The following is a 25,307-nucleotide window of genomic DNA, read 5'->3' as shown; positions in this document are numbered from 1 at the left end:
GGGGCGCCTTTCTACTGCGGTCTTGGTTTTCCCTGAGTTGCTCCTCCCTCACCCTCTGCCCCCTCAGATGCGCGGCAGCCAATTTAGGCAAGCAGTTCTCCGGAAAACGCTGGCTCCAGTCTCCCTGTATACCACTCCCACGGGCCAGGTTATACAGCACTATATCCTACCAACCACTGTGGTCTGTGTAGTTGATTTTAGTGCCCATTGCAGACATGTAATATTATTTTTTTCTGCATTTGTATGTGACTTGTGCTGGCACTAATCTCTATTTTCTATACTGTCAGTTTATACCTGTCCCTTTTTTCCACTATACCCTGACATACTAAGGTATTGGGGGTTCATTGTACCTCACATTTTCTAAATAAGTGTGAGGGCTATCACATACTATATAGCGTGGTTGCACACTATATTGTGCCATATTACACATACTGCAAGGTGTTCATTGCACTGTATCATACTGTGTATTCTATTGTTCTTGTGAATGTCTGGCAGAGGAAAGAATAACAAGCAGCCTGATGCTGCTGCTCCTATTCTGGTATCTTGTAAGTCCTGCTCTGCGGGCTTAGCAACAGAGGACCACATTCAGGATTATCTGTGTTAATTGTTACACAGCCCCAGGCCCATCAGCCCTGGTGTCTCTCCCTCAGGACCCACCCTGGGCAGCCTTTAGCAAATGCTGGCAAAACTTGCGGACAAAGTAGCAGTCCCGTGGTAGTTCCCCCTATGGATTAGCCACAGCAGGTACTCCATGCAAATCCTTTGCCTCCCCCATGGATAGACGTACTGTCTACCTCAGTACAGAGTTTGGTGAATTTCTCTACGGTTTTTCAGCAAATGCTGCAAAAAGATAAACCTTTACCTACTAAGCCAACTAAACGTACTATAATATCTTCCCAATCAACACAGTTATCTGATTCTGAGATATCATCTGGGGAGGCAGAAGACTCAGATCTCACTCTGACACCGTCTCAGGAGAAGAGGAGCCACCCTCTAAACTAAATATACCTGCTCTTGTGAGCTCTTAAAACTATTCTACAAAAAGAAGAGCATGAACCCGCTCCTAAGAAAAAAAAACATGCACTTTTTAAGTGACAATAGGTTGTTTTACCAGAGTTTCCGCACTCTGACCAGCTATCTGATCACCTGAGTGAAGCTTGGAATATGTCCGGTAAAAGGTTTCAAATTCCAAAACTGTTCAGTTCCTATTACCCGCTTCCAGCTACTGATTGTGCTAAATGGGAAGTTCCCTCAACAGTGGATTCTCATGTAACACATCTGATTAAAAACGCCACCTTGCCCATTCATACTGCAACCTACTTGAAGGAGACTACAGATAGACGTATAGAAGCTTGTCCTAAATGTATATACTCCCCTATATACTCTCTTACAGGAGCTATTACTCGTCCTGCTAGGGCTACAGCCTGGGTGGCAAAAGCCATTGAGAGTTGGGCAGAGGCCCTAGAAGAGACACCTCCCCCTGATGCTTCGAGGGAACAGCTATCCTACATATCGCACAGTAGAGATGCAGCCTCCTCCTTAGGTGAAGCATCTATGGATACGGCTCTCCTGGCCTCCAGGATATCTGCCACTTCAGTAGTGGCCTGCCGTATTCTTTGGCTACGTTCCTGGAAAGCAGATTCAGAATCAGTACGGGCTCTAGAGTCTCTGCCTTATGCAGGAGACATCCTAATTGGTCCAGAATTGGATAAAATTGTGACTACTTTGGCGGCTAACAAGACGGCGTTCTGCCCTCTGCATATAATACAAAGCTGCAGATGTCATCCTTTTGGTCCATTCGCCCTCAAGGCAAAGCCAAGGGTCAGTCCTTTCCACGGCAACACGCCGACCTCAGCCAAGGCCTCCAAGCCTAAGACCAAACAAGCCTGGGCTTCTAGACGTCCACCTGCCAAGTCTGAGGACAAGCCTGCAGCCTGACGGGGGGTGCCCTCTCCTTCATGAGGCGACACCCAACAGTTCTTATGCACAAGACTTCCATAGGACTCAACCAAGGCCCTGCTGCTCCAAAAAGCCATTGAATCCTTACTGAATTCAGGAGTAATAATTTGGGTCCCCTCCTCACAATGGGGCAAGGGCTAATATTCTACCCTTTTCTTAGGCTAATGAAACCCATTGGGCTTCTGAACTGTCTTCAACCTCAAGTCTCTGAACAAGTTTATTAGGGTGCCCAGGTTTCGTATGGAAACCCTCCATTCTACTATCATAGTTATCATAGTTATGGCGCCTGGAGATTTTATGGTATCCCTAGACATTCAGGACGCTTACCTGCATGTACCTATAGCACCTTCTCATAAACAATATCTTTGGTTTGCTACACTGCAGCAACATTACAATTCTAGGCTTTGCCATTTGGCCTCTCAATGGCCACTTGGGTCTATACCAAGATTATGGCGGTCTCTCTTCGTCGATCAGACTGCCCCCATACTTGGACGAACTCTTGCTGTTGGCAAGCTCCTCAGAGACTCTTAACAGCCATCTGCAGGTAACCATTGCCTTTCTACAAATGCATGGTTGGCTGATCAACTGGAAAAAGTCTTCCTTGACACCCTCTCAAAGGATGGTACATTTGGGAGCCCTCCTAGACTCTCGAGTTGAGAGAATCTTCCTAACGGCAGACAAGATTTCAGCACTACAGCACAGACTACACAGACTGCTCCACAATCGTAGTGTGTCGATTCACTCTGCAATGCAGGCCTTGGGATCAATGGTGTCCACCTTCGACATGATGGAGTTCACCCAGTTTCACTCCAGGCACCTCTAACACCTGATCCTCTCCAGGTGGAACGGGCTACCCCATCTGCTCAAATCCCAGACGATGAGCCTCTCACCCGTCCCCGAAATCCGATCATAAAAGATAAGTAATCCTAAGTACAGGTAATCTTCATATCTACAACTGACTGGCTGAAAATATAATCAAGTTTTTGGAATGATGCGGCCCAGACTTTACCCTCATCAAAATTCTGTTGCAGAACCTTACGAGAACTGTGATGCCCTCAAGCATCGATGAACTTGAAGCAGTGTTTGAATGAGGCCTAGAACAAGATTCCTCAAATTCAATTTAATAAACATATAAACTAATAAAATTAGTTCCAATTTATAGCTTCTAAAGGTTTCTGCTAGCTACTAAATCATGGTGTGGGCAAATAGCTTCTTACATTTTTCTTTTTTTTAATTTACTGAATATGTAATGATCATAAATCAAATCTGTTATTTATCACATGAGGTTAGATATCTCAAAGTTTTGTGCTCTGTGAGGACTAGAAGAGACTTTCTTTTTAACATATAAAAAGGGAATTATTATTTTAAAGAGGTTTTTAGTCCTGTTTTTCACATGACTGATCAAAGAAACTATCAATTAGCTGCATACCATACCACAACTACCAAGGGAGAGGAGCTTGTAGTTTGAAGGACTATACAGATAAATAACATTTTGCTAATCTACTTTCTTCATGAGAAATTTAAATGCTACATCAGTCACATAAACGAAGACTACAATAGCAGAAAAAAAGGTGTTTACTTTAAAATCCGTTTATAATTCTTGTAGTTTAGATGTTTATTGATGTGACATAAATACACTTGTTGTTAGGCATACAATAGAAAGTAATACATGTTTGTGTGGAATCCGTTAAAGTTAAGACCGTGCTACATACAGAGGTTTCCTCATACACCTATTCTCAATATGCCATATGGCGGGAGACACCCGGCGTGACTGAGCCACTCTGAGAGGTGTAGTGTTTCTTGTCTTTCTTTAGGTTTTGCAACTAATTCGCAGACGCAGGGAAAAGCCACTTGCAGTGCACCAGCGATGTTGGGCTGCGATTTTAACTGCACAGGAATTTATTTGAAGCACAATGGAAATGAGAGCGCCACTGCCTCGCAGCACTTCTTATATAGATTAGATTCAGACCCCTTCACACACACACACGTGTCCAATGCTGCACATCAAATTGATGAGTGCAATCTAGCAACATAGTGTTGTTCCAGTTGTTTTGTGAACAGATGTGCATTTTGAGTGAGAAAGACGCTCAGCACGACTGGGTCCCTCAGAGCTTTGGTGTGACTGAAGCCACAGTATATGAGGACACATCTGTATGACAGTGATTTCTTGTTGTGGGGTATATTTGTTACAAGAAGACAGAGTGAGGTAGTGGATGGAGCAGGATCTTCCTACAGCATTGAAGCATGATAGAAGGCACATCTCATTCTGGTGTAAGAACGTTTATTACATAAGTACCACTTTATGCAAAATAAAGTTTAAAAAAACAGCTAAAACGCTTTATTTAAAGATTTTCTACATTTTTTTTTTTTTTTTTTGTATTTTCAATTTAAGGAGCTCCTTTTTTCTTTATATTGTTCTGGTACTTTTAAACTTGATATTTCAATGTACACCTCCCTTGTTCTACCCTTTTTTATAAATTTGGTCAAGAGGCATCTTGTCATTAAATAAATTTTGTCTTTGCAGAGCTAGCACGTTGTCAAGTGCGGTATCTTCTCTCGCAACCACTGGTTTGTCTTTTACTAAAATGGATGAAAAGGAGAAACAGCAGGCTCTGGAAGAGGAGCAGGCAAGACTTCAAGCACTTAAGGTATTTGCAAGAAAATATTTGGCTGTATGCTCATCGCATGGTGATTTACACTTTTATCTAGTCTGCCCAGCTTCCAGGTTGTGCTCAGGTTTGGCGCTACACGTACGTTTGCCACATTTGGAAGGTCAGACCTTTTGACTTTCAGGCCAAACAGCCAATTCATACAGGTTGTTGGTCTATGACCACATTTATAGGTATGGTTGGGATGTAGTGAGTATGCCAGTGGACGGGATGCGGGGCGTCCATATTGCAACGCTGGAATCCCGCCGCCCGGCAAAACACTGACGCCGCTACCCAGGATCAGGATACCGACTTATCCCGAACAAAGTATCCGGGGTTAAGTATGCGTGTTAGCCCGCGGAATGGGGGGAGGGGTTAGGGTTAGGCATCCCCCGGGGAGGGGAGGGTTGGGCTGCGGGGAGGGGGATTAGGGTTAGTCACCACTAAGGGAGGGTTAGGTTACTTTCCGCCACTGTCAGGATTCTGCACCTTCGGGCTTCCAGAGTCGGGATTTGAATACCCAACCCATATGGTTACAGGCAGACCAGATTAACCAACCTTTCCGGCATATGTAAATATTTCCAGTTAGATGTTGATTGGGTTCTGCATCCCTTTTGGGCCCATACATGGTGCAATTTCAGGTTAGGTCTTATACAACCTAATTGAGGAGCACAATTACAGTTTATATAGCATCTTTCTCCTTCAATCACTAGGGGACACTGGAGTCTCAGTACAATGGGTATAGATGTGGGATAACCGGGAGCTGGCACTTTAATAAATCTGAATAGTAGCTAGCTCTTTCCCCTCTATAACCCCCTACAGGCCAGTCTTAATTTTGTGCCAAGGGAGCTGGTCACATACAAAGAGCTCTCCTAAAAATCAAGGATCCTTGATCAGCAAGAGGATCAGACAGGCAGCTCACTACCCCTGCCTGTCTGCTTCGTTGGAGCTGCCGGGGAGACCTCACCGCTGCTGCTTGCGGCATGCGCTAGGGTCTTCAACTACAGAGTCCACTGTCTCTGGGGGTACCCAGACGCGCTGCGTCCTCCATTAGCTCTGCCCGCCACCGGCAGCTTTTGGCAGCGAGAAGGTTAGTGACTCCTGGCACCCTGAGTAGCAGGGTGGGCAGGAGAAATGACAGGCGGGCATTAAAAAACAGCAACTGATACAGCGCTGAAAGGCACCAGTACGGAGGGGGAGGAGCCGAACACGCAGTTCTGCTCCTGCCTCGCAGCTGCCCCAGCGCTCCCAGAAGGAGGCTGGTGGCCTTTTTAGAAGACACATGCTGCTGACAAAAGCAAAAGAGAGACCGGTCTGCTCAGACTGTGACTCCACAAGGGGTTAGATTTGTGAAGAGTGGGTTAGACTGTGTTTATACAGCGATTACAGCACATTATATTGTGTTACACAGCGCTGGTCTCTCCATCAGCGCTGGTTGGGCTGGGTGAATAGCATAATCTCCCTCTATGCCCTTAATCTCTTCCTTCTAAACAGTCTCTCTGTGTGTATTTGTGTGTATCACTACCTTTTTTGTGTGTGTGTGTAAACAGTGAATTGGTAACATGACTTCAAAGGGGTCTAAGGCTGCACAAAAAGCTTTCTCCTGTAAGAATTGCGCAGAGAAGTTTACACAGGGACTATCATCCAGTTCCCTTTTGTATGAGAAGTGTGCTTCAGATACACAGACTGCAGCATCCCCACAACACCCTATTTGGGCTGATCAAATTACATCAGTCATGTCTCAATTGTCTGCAGAGCTGGAAGCTTCTCGCAGGGAGAGAGAGGTTGAAAGATCTCAGAGGTCTGCCTTCTCTGAACCAGACTGGGTGCAGTCTTTAGCCAGGTCTGTAGAAGGGCTCACAAGGGTTATGTCAGCCCAGGTTCCTACCATGGCATCGTCCTCTAGTGTCCCTGCTAGGAGACTAATACCGAATCCCCTTACGTGGGATGATCCGGAAGAGGACAACATGCTTGATACAGGGGAAAGGGATGTACAGGACCCTATAGAGGAACAGGCGCCAGAGGAAGCGGAGCCTGTATCTCATGGTGTAGAGGCGCTGATTGCAGCTACATGCAGGTGTTACATGTTGAGGACATGGACCCTGTGGAAGTTAGGCCATCTATCAGTGTGGAAACACCCAGATAAAAAGTTTCAGATCTCACGTAAACTTTTATCCTACTATCCCTTTCCTGCAGAGAGCAGGAAATTATGCGAAACACCTCCTTCAGTGGACCCTTCAGTGTCACGTCTATCTAAAAAGACGGTGCTCCCTGTTCCAGGAGCAGTTTCTTTAAAGGAGTCTTCTGACTGGAAGTTAGAAACTACCTTTAAAGTCTATGTACACTGTAGCGGGGGTGTTCTTTCGATCTGCCTTAGTCAGCTGTTGGGTCAAAAAGGCAGTGGAAGCTTGGTCTATGCAGCTTGCTGAGGGCCTAAAGACTGGTGTTCCAGCTGAGGATCTGGTTCCTCTAGCGGAACAGATTGCAGCGTCTGCTTCTTTTCTTGGAGAGGCTTCAAAAGATATTTGTAGTCTTTCCTCTAGATCATGGGTCTTCAACCTTTGGCCCTCCAGCTGCTTTGGAACTACAGATCCCAGGATGCCCTGCCACAGTTTTAGCATGCTGTTATATCAAAACGGTAGCAGGGCATGCTGGGATGTGTAGTTCCACAGCAGCTGGAGGGCCAAAGGTTTGAAGACCCATGCTCTAGATCCTCCGCTTTGGCTGTATCAGCCCGCAGAGCCCTGTGGCTGAGACAATGGCAGGCGGATGCTTCCATTCACAGGGGAAACTCTGTTTGGAACGGAACTGGATAAGTGGATATCTCAAGCCACAGGTGGTAAGTCCACTTATTTCCCAACTGCTGCTCCTCCTCCTAGGAAACCCTTTGCTGGACCGTCCTTTCGGTCCTTTCGTATCCCAGGGAGATTCAGGGGTCGTGGCAGAGGAGCTCCCGCTATCTTCCGTGGTTCCAGAGGCAGGGGTAGAGCCACTGCATCCTCCTCCCAGCAGGAGAAGTCTTCAGTTAAGCCTCCGGCATGACGCGCTCCCTTCCTGGGGGACCCCATGGTGGGGAGCTTGTCTTCGCAATTTCAAAGAAGTTTGGATCAACTCTTGCCAGGACGCGTAGGTCTGGGACATCATTATTCAGTGGTTGAAGTTGGTTTTTCAGATCCAACCTAGTTTTTTCACATCCGGTTTGCCGGCATCAGCGGACAAACTGGTTGTAATACAGGAAGCAATAGAAAAGCTACTGTCTTCTTGAGTAATAGTGCATGTCTCTATCAATCAGCAGCGTCAAGGCTTTTATTCCAGCTTGTTTGTAGTTCCCAAGCCGGACGGCTCAGTGAGACCCATTCTGAACTTTAAACATCTCAATCCTTATTTACGGACCTTCAAGTTCAAAATGGAGTCCCTGCAGTCTGTCATTGCAGGGCTCGAGAGGGACGAGTTTCTCCTATCCTTGGACATAAAGGATGCCTATCTCCACATTCCCATTTGGCCTCATCAGGCATTCCTTTGGTTCACAGTGCGGGCCTCTCATTTTCAATTTCAGGCCTTACCTTTCGGTATAAACATTCTGGGGCTAAGGGCCGTTTTCTATTCTCTTCAGGTAGCACATCCTCTGTTGAAGGGCCATGCCATCAGAGTGCTGTCCGACAACGCCACGGTTGTGGCGTACATCAACAGATAAGGTGGCACTAAGATTCGGTCCGCCATGAGGGAAGTAAGCCGCATTCTTCTCTGGGCAGAGGAATTTACTGTAGTGATATCAGCAATTTTTATCCCAGGAGTAGAAAATTGGGAGGCCGACTACCACAGTCGACAAGACATTCATGCAGGAGAATGGATGCTCAATCCACAGGTGTTTCAACAACTGATTCAGTGTTTGGGTAGATCTCATGGCATCGAGGTAGAACCATCAACTGCCACTTTACTGCTCACGCACAAGAGATACACAGGCGGTGGCAGTGGATGCTCTAACAATGTCTTGGCGGTTTCAGTTTGTTTACCTGTTACCACCACTCCAACTTCTTCCTCGTCTACTTCATAGAATCAATCGAGAAAGGGTAAAGGTTCTGTTGGTGGCTCCAGACGGGCGTGGTATTCCAATCTACGTCTTCTACTGATAGACGACCCGTGGCCTCTTCCTCTGCAAGAAGATCTACTGCAACAGGGTCAGTTTATCTATCAGGACTTAAAGCTGCTTCGTTTGACGGTGTGGCTGTTGAAAGGGCGATCTTAAGAAGAAAGGGTATCCCTTCCAGGGTGATTCCTACTATGTTAAGGGCTAGAAAGGAAGTTACCTCAAAGCGCTATCATCGTATATGAAGGCTTATGTCTCTTGGTGTGAACGCAAGGGTGCACCACCGTCAGAATTCAAATTAGCCAGGCTGCTTCTCTTTCTACAGGCTGGGTTATCAGCAGGTCTTAGTTTGGGATCTTTGAAGGTTCAAATATCGGCTCTGTCGTTTTTCTTTCAGAAGAAACTAGCATTATTGCCGGATGTCCAGAAAATTCTACAATGGGTTGTCAGGTTACAACCTCAGTTTGTACCTCCAACGGCCCCATGGGATTTGGAATTTGGTCCTCTTTTTTTTTTCTCCAATCTTCCCTATTTGAACCTTTACAGACTGTGGAATTAAAATTTTTATCATTGAAAGTGGTTCTCCTTTTGGCGCTTGCCTCTGCTAGGTGTATGTCTGAGCTAGGGGCGCTTTCTTTTGTCGTCTGCCTTACCTCATTTTTCATGAGGATAGGGCTGAGCTACGTACGCAGTTATCTTTTTTGCGTAAGGTAGTGTCTGCGTTTCACATCAACCAACCGATTGTGGTTCTGTTGTTTAAAGATGATTCTTCGGCTTCCAGATCCCTAGACGTTGTCCGGGCTCTTTGGATTTATGTTGATGTCGCATCCCTCCGGAAGTCTGATACGCTGTTTGTTCGATATTATATCGCGCGTTCGGGCTGGCCGGCTTCTAAGGCAGCTATTTCTAGATGGACGCTGTTCCACCTGCATTGGTGGTTGTTGTTCTTGGTTTGGACAGTCTCTTTTTTTTCTTCAATGTCTGCTTGATTTGTTTGTATATTTGCTTGTTTGTTCATGTATGTTCTAGCTTCTCTTCTCCTCTATTATTCTATTTTCCAGCTCTCCTCGGGCACAGTTTCTTAAGACTGACCTGTAGGGGGGTATAGAGGGGGAGGAGCTACCTACTCTTCAGATTTATTGAAGTGCCAGCTCCCGGTTATCCCACATCTATACCCACTGTACTGAGACTCCGGTGTCCCCTGTGGAATCGGAGAAAGGGATTTATTGTAAGTACCAAAATCCTGTTTTCATTTACTAATGTGCAGTGTAAAACCAATTTTGATAAATGAATGTTTAACCGTTTGGTCTGGCACAATTGTGCACAAAACCATTTATAACCGGTCCTGAACAAACCAATGTAATGCATGTGACTCTGCGGTAATGAAATTAAAAAAGGTATGAATGCACCTTGCATGACAAACGTTCAAAATAAGTGTTTTAATGTTATTATATGCATCAGTTTTGACTGTATTTGTGCTCTCCATTAAAATAAATTGAAAAAAATATATATACATACATATACTGTACATAAATATAGATATAGTCTGACAGAGACAGCACAAATCTGACATGGTGAACTACAGGAAGTGAGAGCGAGTCCAGGTATTTTGGCTGTTCAAGTCTGAGCAGCAGCAGGCATGATTGCAGACACCTGTCAGTTTGTTTTAAAAAGGTTTCAGACACCGGAGACCGGGCTCCTGATGGTGAATTAGTCGCCCAGGTGATCGGCCACAGGGGTGGCTACTGTTTTACAGGACCTGGATCTGCTGTTTGGACACTGCTGTTTGTGTGACTTTCTGTGACCTGTGCTATAACTTGTGAGTTGCTTCTAACCTGCTGACATTCTGCAAAGGACTGCCTGTCTTCATACATATATATAGGGTCAATTCCATGCCAAATTATCACAAAAAAAAAGTAACTTTTCAACCCGACCGTCTCAGATTTTTGTGAATTTTGGTAGATGGCATAAAGTAACTTTCATATGTAAAATTGTAGCCTTCATTGATACACGGTGTTCATGCTCCAGGGTTGCAAACATGACAAATAAATGTAAAATTTATGCTTGCAAGGTCAAATAAAATGAATCATAACTTTGCTTCCAATTGTGGTAGAACTTTCACATTGGTCTTGTTTTGAAGCTAAGGGACCAGAGTTTTCATAAAATTTTGTTTTATATTTAAATATTGACTTTTACATTTCAAGGTCACATGATGTAACCTTTGACCTTGAATATCTACAAGTGTATGTTTATTTTTTGTACATAAAGTATGTTATACACTTAAATACAATCTCTCTTTGGTATAACATTCATTTTGGGAAGCCTTTGCGAACAGGAGTAAAAAAATATTAAGTACAACAGTTGAACACGTCTTGCACTAACCATGCAGCTGGCTAGTTCAGACTGGTCTTGTAGTGTTTATCTGTGTTCTAGGGATGGCCATCGGTGTTTTTCCAGCAGTATTTACCATCTTTGGTACCATCTGTGATCATCAATGGTACAGTAAGAATCTATGGTGAACTATCGATGGTTTGCACACCTCGATGGCCACTGCTGCCGGGTATCTGGCAAGCCACGGGCTAATTAAAAATAAAAAAAAAACGGGGCTGGGATTAGGTGGCAGGGCTTAGTGGACAGCCAGGGGGCGGAGCTAAATTCTGTGTCATGAGCAGAAAAAAAATATATCATGTTCCACTTTGCCATAGATTGCAGAGAAGAATTGGCTCTCTGCCATAAATGGCAAAACCATCAACCATTGGTAGTAAACCATCCATGTTTGTAAACTATTCTCGGGTTTCTGACAATCTGGTAGCTAAGCACTTTGATGCATTGGGACATTCTGCAGCATCACTTAAATGTATGTTTATCGACCACGTCCCACGACCACCTAGGGGAAGCGATTGGGAATTACTACTCAAAAGATGTGAAGCCAAATGGATTTCTGATTTTTGGACTGTGACCCAATGGTTCTCAACGAGTACCAACCATACAATATTTTTTGCGGTAAGGGTGGCAGTGTTGGCACAAGTTTAGAATTTGTTTATTTTTACTTTTATGTTTATCTGATTTACCATAATTGTTTGTTTTCATTAGATTATTTCCTTACGTTTTGTGTATTTAAATTTGTATTTTTTATATATATGTATATATGCGCATTAGGATTGGTATAATTTTATATAGTTAGCACCCCTCCAAATAATGTTGTGAATGGTAATTAGGCCACGCCCCAATTTGCGATGTTAAAGCGCACTGTAGAGAGCCCGCAGAGGGTGCTCCAACCCCTGGAGCCGGCCCTGTATTTATCCTATGAATAAGGGATGAACAATTCCTTAATTGGTGTGTAGTGCCTAAAGTAGATTCAGTTGTGGCAGAATTGATTTCTAAAACGAAGATTCCCTGGGAAGATAGTGCATCATTTTGTGATTCTATGGATAAAAAAATGGAAAATTCTCTTAAAAGGTTTTTTATGTCTGCTTTCAAATCTGAAGTGATTATAGCCTCAGAAGCTAGAACCCTTAGATTGTGGAGTTCTAATATGCATACTGAGGAAAATATTTCTAAACATTATATAATGAGGAATTTGGAGATTATGCAAAAGGCCATAAAATTCCTATGTGAAGTATCTTTGGATGTGGTATCTTTTTCAGCAAGGTATTTAGCATCAGGTGTAACAACAAGGAGAGCTTTATGGCTATGAGCTTGGGCGGCTGACGCCAATTCCAAGAATAGGTTGGCAACATTACCGTTGGAAGGCCGCTAAACTTGATGCTATGATTCATAGGTTATCAGGAAGAAAAATAGTCAGGCTGCCGCAAGATAGAAGGAATAGATTTACCTTGCCTACATCTTCCAGTCCACAATTCATGGAGGCTAAAAGTTATAGACCTGACAGGCAGTATGGCAGAAGATATATGCCTCTGGAGTATCTAGGCTGTCCTATCATCAGTCATCTAGGAGAGCTAATACAAGACCATGACTGCAGAAACTCCGCCTCAGTGGGGGCAAGACTGTTAATACTTTGCAGAAAGGAAGACCATTTCTGTACAGAACAGAGGGGGGACCAATCTGGTTACAACATAGAATTTCTAGAGGTTCCAAAACAAGACAGATTTGTGATCTCGAGATTACCAAGAATAAATATGCAAGTCAAAGAGTTAGAGAAGAGTTTAAAACAACTGTTCGATTCCCAGGCAGTAGAACCTGTACCTTTAATGCAGAGAAGAAAATGTTTCTATTCCTGTTTATATTTGGTAAAGAAAAGTACTGGAGGTTTCAGAACTATCCTGGATTTCAGAGACTTAAACCGGTTTGTACAAGTAAAGAAGTTTCACATGGAGACATTGAAATCAATCCTTGCAGGCATAAAAAGGAAAGATTTTATGGCATCAATCGACCTAAAAGACTCATATTATCATGTAACCATCTGTTATGAAAGTCAGAAGTATCCTTAAGATTTTGTGTTCAGAACAAACACTTCCAGTTTATCGGTCTTCCATTCGGCCTAGCGACATCGCTAAGAACATTTACAAAAGTTCTCATAACATTGATAGCTTATCTAAGGAAACAGGACATAGAGATCTGGCTGTATCTCGATGACTATTTAATATTCGTCAAATCAGAAGAAATAGTAAGAAAGAACCTGGATTATACGATAGTTTTTTCAGTTCCACAGATGGATTGTGAATTGGAAGGAAAGTCATTTACCTCCAGTTCAGAAAATTCAGTTCTTAGGGGTACATATAGATACCAAAAGGTTCAAGGTCAATCTGTCGGAAGACAGAAGCACGAAGGTTCACAATTTGGCTACATACATCATGGAAAGTGACGGCTTCCCTTTTAAGATCAGGACTTCGCCTGCTTGGGATGAAGGCATCCGCCATAGGTATAGTTCCTTGGGCCCAGTGGAGGATGAGGTGCCTTCAATGGAATATACTCCAGTAAAGTCAAAGAAATTGTCCTTTAGAATCCCTGAGAAAATTGAATCACGTGGCAAGAAAATCCCTGTATTGGTGGATAGACAAGGAATTGAGAAACAGGACGACTTATCTCGCTCAACCACAGTTTTTAGTAATGACAGATGTAAGTTCCTCAGGCTGGGGGGCTCATTTCAACCTACAAATAAGACAAGGGAGTTGGACCCTAAAAGAGAAATTGATGTCACCAAATTGGAGAGAGGCAAGAGCGGTCTGGGAAGCGATATGTTTTCAAAATAAATTAACAAGAACACACCTGAGCATCTTTTCAGACAATACAACTGTGGTGTCGCATTTGAATTATCAAGGAGGTACAAGAAGTTCAAAACACAAATTATGCAAATTGCGCCTAGAGAACTAAATCTGTAATGTGTATGGTATTAGCGCTTCTAAATTAAGTTGCAGTTGATGGGATTGTTAATTTTACTATAACAAAATGTAACAAGTAAATCAATAAACACAAATATTATGACAAAATTAAAATTAAGCACAAAACAGGACGATCAGATAATACTGTAGTAAAGATGTTTGAACTTGCTCTGTGAGCTATGCTTATGTTTAACAGGTAGGATAAACCTCTGCCTGTGAATCAAAAGAGGGCAACAGGGATGGGCTGTACAGGAAAGGGGGGTAGGTCACAATGCTAGGGTAACAGATAGAAATTGAATTAAGAAAAAAAACAATTATTCATTGGGGTGCCAGCAATATAGAAAGTATTCCTTGAAAAAGTTAAGGGGGATAAATGGATCCCCAAAGTCAAGATATATCACAATAAACTGAAATAATGTGTTATTTGCGGAAATCTGTTAGAGGGTGGCGTCCTGTTTTGTGCTTAATTTTTAATTGTCATATTTGTGTTTATTGATTTTCTTGTTACGTTTTGTTATAGTAAAATTATCAACAATCCCAACAACTGCAACTTCATTTAGAAGCACTAACACCATACACACATACAGATTTAGGCCCTCATTCAGAGCCGTACGCTCTGAGCAGAGCGCACGCTCTGAATGAGGGCCGGGCTCCATTTTCATGGAGCGTCCTCCTGGACGCTCGTATAGCTGTGGGTCACCACCCACAGGCTATACGAGCGTGCATTGTGATGACCGCGATGGTCGAGACCATCGCGACCATCGAAATTGCGAGCCGGAGCCTGCGGTTGAGGTTTTCAACCGCAAGCTCCGGAGTGATTTTGGCTCTATCAGAGCCAAAATCACTCCCACTGACATCACTAGTGATGTCAGTGGGCCGGCTTCTGACGGGAGGCGTTCCCGAGGGAACGCCCCCGTCAGGGAGGCACGCCCCCGGCACGCCCACCAAAGGGAGCGTGCTGTCAATCAACATTGACAGCACGCCCCCTTTGATCGGACACAACGAGCGAAGGACTTTCCTTCGCTCGTCGCGTCTGGCGCATGTGCACGACGGAGCTCCCTCCGTCGTGCGCATGCTCAGTCCATAACATCGACCCACTTGCGAGCGGACAGCCGCTCGCGAGTGGGTCTGAATCAGGCCCTTAGTTCTTTAGGTGCAATTTGCATAATTTGTGTTTTTGAATATTGTGATTGGAGGACTACGAGGTCCCTCCATCTGCAAACATTTGCTGCCTGTTGGAAACCCAATTAAGTGAGCGTAAGGTGTCTTATCCTTCAGGTACAAGAAGTTGTCTATTAATGCAGGAAACAGCACAAATTATGACATGGGTGGGAAAGAATTTTAAATCTTTGACAGCAATGCTTGTGCTTGGGATACTAAATATATTGGTTGACTTCCTCAGTAGGAAAGAGACTCTTCCATGAGAATGGGAGCTGATTGGTGAGGTGTTCCACATATTTGTAAACAAATTTGGCAGTCAGATGTGTATTTGACGGAAACACATCTCAACAGGAAGGTAGGAAGCTTCTTCTCCAGATATTATCTTCCCGAGACAGAGACAGTGGATGCTCTCTCAATATAGTGGAAGCTCCAACTGGGTGTTTTCTTCCCGCCATTCCCATTAATAGCTTGAGTTTTGAAGTAATTAAGAGAAGACCAGGTGGAGGTAGTGGCGTTTCTTCCTATCTGGCCAAGGAGAGCGTGGTTTGCGACTGTCAGGAGTTTGGCATTTCGGGAGCCTTGGGCTCTGCCAATCAGGCCAGCCCTTCTACATCAGGGTCCAGTTTACCTAATGGACCCACAAAAAGCCTACCTGAAGGCATGGTGATTTGAGTGAGTGTAACTTGTTGAAAGGTAAAGACCTATCTGACCACGTAATCCAAGTCCTGATGCAAGCAAGGAAGAAAGTTTCCTCTGAGGCATGTTATGACGTCTGGAAAAGATTTATTACCTGGAAAGGGTCTGTTGAGGGTGTTATGAAGTCAACAACTGTGCAAGTTTTACAATTCCTTCATGACTGGATTTCAAAAGGTCTGGCAGCTATCATAGGACAGATATCTGCATTGAGTTTCCTATTGGATAGAAAACTTGCAGAAAATGATTTCATTAAGAGTTTCTGCAAAGCAATTCAGAAGATCCATTCAAGTATTAAATGTTTTGTGGCCCCTTGGGACTTGAACTTTGCTTCTGAATTCCCGAATGAGGCATCCATTTGAACCTCTACAAAATGTTCAATTTAAAGTTTCTGACTTGGGAAAATTGTATTTCTTGTGGCCATCACTTCAGCTAGGAGAGTAAGTGAGTTGCAAGCTTTATGGGCAGTACAGCCCTTTTTAAATGTTATGACTGATAAAGTGGTATTGAGGACAACCTTTTTGCCTAAGGTGGTAACCTCTTTTCATTTAAATCAATGGATCATATTACCCTCATTTCATTAAAAGCCTAAGGATAAAAGAGCGGAAAATGGCATAAATTGGACCTAGTCAGAGGAATTGCTATCTATCTTGAAAGAATGAAGGATTTTCGAAAAACCGAACACTTGTTTATTATTCCAGAAGGAATCAAGAAAGGCTGTGCTCCTACGAAGCAAGCCATTGCAAGATGGATTTGGGAGCTAATCCTATTTGTGTACAAAAATTAGTCTGAAGGTTCCGGTTGTGATTAAAGCACACTCAACTAGGGCAATTGTTACTTCATGGGCAAGGGAGGCGCAGGCTTCGGTGAGAGATATTTATGAAGCGGCTACATGGTCTTCATATATTCGCAAACCATTATGCTCTGAATGTTTCTATCACCCACTTTGGGGAAGATGTATTGTAAGAGGCACTTGCAGAATAAATTTGCATGATGGCATATCTCTTGTTGGCTTTATTGTTTCTATACCTTTTTCTGCTTTGGTATATACCATTGTAATGGTTGCCATAGGGGATTGTAGAAGAAAGCGAATTATACTCACTGATTAATTCCATTTCTTTTTAGAGACCCCATGGCAGCCTCCAGAATACCCTCCCCTTGTATTGTTTTTTCCAGGGACCGATTTATATGTAGACACTCAAGACACAAAGGAAGGGGTGAGGCTATATGCCAGCAGGTGGGCAGTCCCTAGAAAACAATCTGTCTAAACTATGGGAGAGGGATGTTATCCCATTGTAATGGCTGCCATGGGGTCTCTAAATGGAATTACTGGGGAGTATAATTTGCTACTTTGTTATTGCTCAGCTATAATATGATGGATCGAGATGAAACAAAGTTCAGGTTGTTTCTAAAGTTAGCTACACACTGTCCGATATATTTGATTGAGACGAGGGACGGGACAATTTTTTGGAAAATTGAAAGCTCCAATATCTGTGCTGCACATTATGCATTTTTTTTTCTTTAGAAGCTGCCAATAATTCACCACACTGATTTTGCATATGTCCACCCACGAGGAGTATAACATAGTGACAGGAGAACATAGGAAATATGGCCAGATTATTGAGCGTGCACACACTCGATATTGGGGAAATTTGAGGCCAAGATTTTTGTTCTTGACTGACAGATCAGTTAAGTGAATCAATGCGTTTGTGGATGTTTTCTAACTGTTTCGTCGGTGAATCGCTGAGATGGTCGTTCATACACACTATACAATATATCAGGCCGATCATCCGGTTATTCGCAAATTAGCCCAAAAATTGTGTCTTTTGTAGGTAGCTTAAGAGTTCCCACTTCAAAATTATTCAGTTTTAATGAAAATTTTGCGCCAACTTGGAACAGAGAGACACAACATTCTTATAATATTAGTGTGTGTGTACAGTGCCTTGCAAAAGTATTCACCCCCCTTTGCATTTTTCATGTTTTGTTGCCTTACAACCGGGAATTAAAGTGAATTATTTGAAGGTGTGCATCATTTCATTCACAGAACATGCCTACAACTGTGAAGTTGTGTTTTTTTTTTATATTGTGAATCAAACAACATTTAGGACAACATAACACAAAACTATTCACCCCCCTAATGTCAGTACTTTGTCGAGCCACCTTTTGCAGCAATTACAGCTGCAAGTTGCTTTGGCTAAGTCTCTATGAGCTTGCCACATCTTGCCCCTGGGATTTTTACCCATTCCTCAAGGCAAAACTGCTCCAACTCCTTCATGGATGGTTTCCGTTCGTGAACAGCAATTTTCAAGTCTGACCACAGATTCTCAATTGGATTGAGATCTGGGCTTTGACTAGGCCATTCCAACACATTTAATTGTTTCCCCTTAAACCACTCGAGTGTTGCTTTAGCAGTATGCTTCGGGTCATTGTCCTGCTGGAAGGTGAACCTCCGTCCCAGTCTCAAATCACAGGAAGACTGAAACAGGTTTTGCTCAAGAATATCCCTGTATTTAGCACCATCCATCGTTCCCTTGACTCGAATCAGTTTCCTAGTCCCTGCTGCTGAAAAACATCCCCACAGCATGTTGCTGCCACCACCATGTTTCACTGTGGTATGGTGTTCTTGGGGTGATGGGATGTGTTGGGTTTGCGCGAGACATAGCGTTTTCCTTGGTGGCCGAAAAGTTCAATTTTAGTCTAATCTGACCAGAGCACCTTCCTCCATACATTTGGGGAGTCTCCCACATGCCTTTTGGCAAACTCAAATCGTGTCTTATTTTTTTCACTAAGTAATGGCTTTTTTCTGGCCACTCTTCCATAAAGCCCAGCTCTATGGAGTGTACGGCTTATTGTGGTCACATGCACAGATACACCAGTCTCTGCTGTGGAACTCTGCAGCTCCTTCAGGGTTACCTTTGGTGTCTGTGCTGCCTTTCTGATTAATGCCCTCCTTTCCTGGTCTGTGAGTTTGGGTGGGCGGCCCTCTCTTAACAGGTTTGTTGTGGTACCATGTTCTTTCCATTTGATGATGATGGATTGATGGTGCTCCGGGGGATCATCAAAGATTTGGATATTTTTTATAACCCAACCCAGAATTGTACTTCTCAACAACTTTGTCCCTGACTTGTTTGGAGAGCTCCTTGGTCTTCATGGTGTGATGCCTCTTGCTTAGTGGTGTTGCAGCCTCTGGGGCCTTTCAGAAAAGGTGTGTTTATACTGACAGATCGTGTGACACTTAGATTTCATACAGGTGGACTTCATTTCACTAATTATGTGACTTCTGAAGGTCATTGGTTGCACCAGAACTTTTGAGGGCTCCATAGCACAGGGGGTGATTACATATGCACATGCCAATTTTCTGAAATTTATTTATAAAGATTCTTTGATATATATATATATATATATATATATATATAATATATATTTCTAATTTCACTTCACCAAATTAGACTATTTTGTGTAGACCCATCACATAAAATTCAGATAAAATAAAATAAATTACAGGTTATAATGTAACAAAAAAGGTAAAAAGCCAAGGGGGTGAATACTTTTGCAAGGTACTGTATATGTATATTTATGTAATCATTTAGAATTTTCAGTTTGTGCCCCATTGTGAATACTAAAAATTTAAAATGTCATTTCGGGGAGAACCAATAGGTGGTGCATTACATTCCCCAGATTCACAGAAAGAAGACAAACCTGGAAGGCCATTCCTCCCACCCTCCTGTGTCCTCTTTTCAAAGCCATGGGAGGGAGAGGTCATGGAAACCTCATTAGCAACATTAAATTGTTATATATTTTAGTATTTTAAGCTACTTTTACATTAAACTACTTATACTAAATTGGGGGGTATGTGTTTATTTTTTTTTATTTAGCAGGTAACATGGCATGATCTATAATAAATCCCAGCATATAGTTACCCACTTTCAGTGCCAACCTGTACTTTCATCTGTGTTATTGTATTGCAGCTTGCATATGTATTATGAGACTGTGTGGAGCAGATTCAATTAGACGGAATCTGCTTCGCAGCTCCATAGTCTGTGGGCGGAACCTGCTTTCTACAGTTAAATTTCTGCGGCTTCTGCACTTGTGCTGTAATTGTGTCAAATGCACCTCTGTAGTGAAACACTTATTTTTTTCAACAACTGGCTTGAAAATTTAATATTCATAGTCCCTTTTTCTTTTTTTTCTTTTTTATGAAATTTAATTTTTTAAATATTTCTGTGACTAATGCAATTACAAACATTTAGGGACCCTGTCAGGCATTTCTTTGTAACCCATCCATTGGCAGAAATCGCAACTCCAAGGGCTTTATTTACTAAGTGGCAGTTTCTAAATCTCAGTGGTTTTGAAACCCACCTATCTATGAAGGCCAAAACCGCAGGGAAATAAAACTTTAGAATAGAATTGAATATAATCACCTTTATTTATTTCTCCTACTTTCCTATAAATTACTCCTACTCCACTTAAACTCCTCACAAGCCCACAAAGTGAAGGTAGCCAGCTGTCTTTATTTCAATTGAATGGTGCTTTTGATAACAAAATGGCGTAATAAACGCCCTGTGGTCGCTTCCCAGTCAGCACTGCTGTCTAACACACATCGTCAGCTAAGGGAGTACTGGATGATGTTTCGGACTCCTATCCCTTTCACACGATGGGGAGCCTAAAACAAGTATTGTTATCCCTGCTTGGGTGCGGCGGTCAAGTCCATCCTAGTTATAGAGGATGTTGAACCTGCACCTAAATCAATTCACCCTCAGTTTACACATTAAAGCGTCTTCGGCTGTTTTCCCCCTCTCTGACCAGCGGGTGGATCACATGGCGGGGGTCTGGCAATTGCCAGATTGGAGGTATCACAAAAGCGTTTGGCCTCATGTTACCCATTCCCTGAGGGTCATTGCGGGTAATAGGGATCACCTCCTGGGGTGGATTCTCATGTTACTCGTCTAATTAAGAGCGCTACTACGCCTTCCATCCCTGCTCTGACGGATTCTACGGATCTGTAGGTGGTAGCTTTGCCTGAAATCAATATACTCGCTTTTAGGGGCTGTTGCCCGTCCAACCATGGCTATCATTTGCATGGCTAATGCTATTGAGAGATGGGCTGATGCATTTGTAGACCGTTTTTCCCTCAAAAACCTTTGGGGATCAGAAGTTTCTTGCTGCTCACATTCAAGATGCAGTTTTCATATGTTGGAGTAACAACATTGGATACCAGTCTCCTCATTGGCCTATCTATCTGAAATCCCTGAACCAATTCCTAAAAGATGCCTAGGTTCAGGAGGGAACCCCTACGCTCCATCATCCGAGCTGTGGAACCTGGGGACTTTATGGTATTGCTGGATATTCAGAATGCGTACCTATAGAGTCCTCTCATCAGCGTTAACTCAGGTTTGCTGTACCACAGCAACACTTCCAATTTTCGGGCTCTGTCCTTTGGACTGTCCACAGCCCCACCGGGGTTTACCAGATTTATGGCTTTTATGACAGCCTACTTGTTCAGGGTATCCGACTGCTCCTGTATCTGGATGGCCTCCTGCTCTTGCAGGATCACCAGGGTGCTTTAAAACCATTTCCATTTAACCATTGCTTTCATTCACAAGCATGAATGGTTAATCAACTGGGAAAAAGTCCTCCCTGAATTCCTTACAGGGTATGATTCATCTGGGAGCCTTCCTGGATTCTCAGAATCGGAGACTCCTTCTGAGGATGTCTCCTCAGTCAACAAGTGTTGTTGCACTCAGTAATGTGGGTTCTGGTATCCAGGGTGGAATATGCTCTGTTCCATTCCAGGCCTTTGCAAAAACTGATCCTCTCCAGATGAAACTGGTTTCTCCGTCGGATCACTATTCAGACGATGATGCTCTCTCCGGAGGTGCGTCTGTTTCTATCTGGGTGGCTATGGCCATCTGATCTCACCGAGGGACGCCCTTTTTTGGATCTCGTAGTGGGTAATCCTTACAACGAACGCCAGTCTCTGGGCTGCAGTGACAGGTCCTCACTGCTTTCAGAGCAGTTGGATGTCTGTCGATTCCACCCTGCCACTCGACTTATTGGAACTTCAAGATGTCTTGGGCCCTCGCTCTGGCCTAACACATACTTCTCGGTAAACCTGTAAAGGTTCAGTCTGACAATGTCACAACAGTGGCTTACATCTAGGAGACATTCGAAGTTGGGCAGCTCAAGGCCATTTCTGCAGTGTTCTTTCCGGGAGTTCTCCATTGGGAAGCGGACTTCCTCAGCCGTCACGACGTGCATTCCAGGAACTAGTCTTTTCTCCAAGAGAGGTTTCAACTCCTAGTGAGCGGAGGGGGCTTCCCAGAGGTGGGAGGCCTGCCGGTGTTGGGGTCCAGAACTAGAGGTACTGAAGCAACCTTCGGTGACGCATTGTCAGTGAAGTGGTCCTTCAAATTTGTTTACCTGTTTCCTCCGGTCTCCCTTCATCAAGTTCTTCGGAAGTTCAATAATGACAGAGGTACTGTCCTACTGGTGGCTCCAGATTGACCCAGACGTCACTGGTACTTAGATTTTCGGAGTCTCTCCATCGACTCTCCATTCCTACTGCCTCAATATTCGTAACTGTTGTCTCAGGGTTCTTGCCTTTCCCTGGACCTGGATCGTTTGTCTTTGACTGCATCCCTACTGTGGTCCTAAGGTTTCTCCGGCTCTGTCATTATCGGGATGTTTAGAGCGTGTAGGCCAGCTTTTGCTGGGATCTACCTCAGAATTCGGCATACATAATTCTTATGGTATCGTACCTGTAGCTATGATCCTCAGGTGTGTAGAATTTCTAGAAGTTCTGGCATTCCTTCCAGTGGGCTTGGGTTTAGCCCTCCGCCTGGCCTCCCTGAAAGTGCGGGTCTCTGCACTGTCAGGATGGTTCGGATGTGGAATTGCTCCACTCTAAGGTATCCAGATCCTCCTTTTAAGGGTGTTTTCTGGATTCTACATCCCTTTATCCCCCCCTAGGGGCTCCTTGGGATTTGGCAGTGGTTCTTTGTGCCCTCTTGGGGCCTTTATGTGAACCACTAGTTTTGATAGCCCTTACGTGGTTTATGGCTTAGACTCTCTGTCTTATAGCGTTTGCCTCTGCCAGGAGTGTGTCGGATTTGGGAGGGTTCTCATGGGGCTCCCTCTTCTGGATATTTCACCAAGACAGGGTTGTGAGTCGAACTTGCCCTGTGATTCTTCCTATAGTGGTTTTTGAGTTCCATATTATTCAGGAACTTATTGTACCGACATTTCAGTCTCCAGTCCTATCGGCTGGGGTGGCCTCATTGACTGTGGTCCGGCCTCTCCGGATTTACATGTTCCGTTCAAGTTCCTTCAGGAAATCAGACTCCTTATTTGTGGTCTACAGATTTCACAGGAAAGGATGGCCGGCCAATAAACAGACATTAGCTAGATGGCTTCATATGTCTATCTCAGGGGCCTACTCTTAGGAAGGCCTATCTGTTTTTCTGTTGATGCTTATTCTACTCGGGCTGTGGGCGGCTCACTGTGGCGCCTCGGCTGTTCTGCCTTGCAAGGTGGCCACGTGGTCTTCTGTCCACACCTTTCTAAGGTTCTATGCATTGGATTCCTTTGCCTCTCAAGATGCTTCCTTTTGGGCAACATTCTCCACTCAGCACAGGAGCGTCCCCACCCTTACAAGGACTGCTTTGGGACATCCCCAAGATCAACCATGTGGACCCCCTATGGACTCTGAAGAAGAAAATGAGATATATGGTAAGAACTTACCCTTGTTATCTCTTTCTTCAAAGTCCATAGGGTCCACAGGGCACCTGCCCTGGCGCACCTGGCTTCATATGGGCTGTGTTACTGGTCACCGGTTTCCCGTCTTCTCTGTGAGTATGGTTCTTGAGTGTTCCAGTCTTCTCTCTTTTTCTTTCCTCCACCGGCCTTTGGCTGCTTACAAACTGAGGTGCCTCTGGTTTGGGGGCAGGGTTATAGGGAGAGTGGACCCAGTGCATCCTGGGAGCTGAAAGCTTTAACTGCGTGGTGCCCGGATTTGGTTCCCAACCTATACCCCAAGGTCAACCCTGTGGACCCTATGGACTTCGAAGAAAGAGAGATAACAAGGGTAAGTTCTTACCATATCGCTCATTATTCAACTCTGAAATTCACATAGATATTCAGAGAAACTGACTAATAGTACCCAAACAGTAGTTTACAACTTTATATGCTTGTGAATATTTTTATTTTCACATATAAAATGTATTGTTTGTTGGTAAGGAGCTGCACAATGGAGTATATAGGCAGACGAAATAAGGGTTGTGGAACAGGGCAGAGAGTGAATAGGACTGAAGAGTGGAGGTTGGAACAATAGTGAGGGCGTACCAGTGTGGAAACTATCGGTCGGTTTAGGGTTGTCAAGCAAGGTGGAGGGTTCTCAGAGAATGTTTATAGATTTGAGACTTGTGATGAGTCTGACCATCCATCCATCCATCCATCCATCCATCCATCATAGAGAAATCGTTAGGTAAATAGCGGAGTAAAAAATATATTTGTGGGAATTATAGGTGGTTAGTTGGAGATGTGGCACCTAAGAAGGTCGGAGATGTGTAAAGAGGTGGTGTAATTAAGCCTTTGTAGCTCAGCGTGCAAAATTTTAATAATGTTCTAGCGGATATATACCAGGACAGATTTCTGTATATGCTACATTTATAGTACAATATTGACTCATTGTTGCCAATTTATGTCTTGCAACAATCCAGATCAGAGGAACAGGTCAGACTGCTTTTGAAATGATCGTCGAATCCGGGTGCTGTGTGTACACTCTGGAATAACTGTGCCGTGCCACAGAGAATTGGCTGTTCGCCCAGATTATTGCACAGTGTGTACCCCATATTAGACTCCCTGCTTTGTATGTAAATGGAATGTTGGTGAAAGGAGTCCGATTTCCGTGGTGGAGTAGTGAGCGAGACGTGATTGAGTCAGTCAGGTAGTTGAGCAAAAGAAATAGTGTGGTAGTTGGAGAGAACAGTCGGCTACAGCGATAGTTTAACCAGTGTGTGTGTGTGTTTTATAGAAGTAAAAATTATACACACACTGTTATAAAGCTCTTAACATGAATTGCCTTATTTTCAGGAACAACGACTGAAAGAGATTTCTGTAGTATCAAATTCAACATCAGCGTCACCTAGCACATTATCCGGAAAAAGTGTTAATACCTCTGCAGCTGTCGATTTATTCACAACGCCTGCACCAACAACTAATAGGTGAGCTTTGTGTGTTTGCTTTTCCCTTGGTCTGTGGTGTTGTCACCACCACCCTTCTCACAGTGATTTAAGATTTATTTAGGTCAGAGGTTCACAAACTCAGTCCTCAATGCACCCTACATGGTTAATCAAACTGACTGAGGTACTAATTAAGTCACATGTACCCAAGCATGGTTATCCTTAAAACCTAGACCAT

The 25,307-nt window shown here is 43.7% G+C and overlaps 1 protein-coding gene across 4 annotated transcripts in view; it reads left to right on the top strand.

The window, feature by feature from the left end:
• Positions 1-25,307, top strand: part of LOC148511741 (phosphatidylinositol-binding clathrin assembly protein-like) — a 109,655-nt gene that overhangs the window by 40,538 nt on the left and 43,810 nt on the right. For all 4 annotated transcript variants that reach the window (XM_088482871.1, XM_088482869.1, XM_088482870.1 and 1 more), the window contains exons 10-11: positions 4,484-4,607; positions 24,981-25,111. In XM_088482871.1, coding sequence (XP_088338997.1) covers positions 4,484-4,607; positions 24,981-25,111 — 255 coding nt within the window. The remainder of the gene's footprint in view (positions 1-4,483; positions 4,608-24,980; positions 25,112-25,307) is intronic.

Source organism: Taudactylus pleione, unplaced genomic scaffold (genome assembly GCF_031769625.1).
Source record: "Taudactylus pleione unplaced genomic scaffold, aTauple2 ptg000296l, whole genome shotgun sequence".
NCBI classification, from domain to species: Eukaryota; Metazoa; Chordata; class Amphibia; order Anura; family Myobatrachidae; genus Taudactylus; species Taudactylus pleione.
The sequence above is the reverse complement of the archived record's forward strand: the minus strand, read 5'-3'. Positions and strand labels throughout refer to the sequence as shown.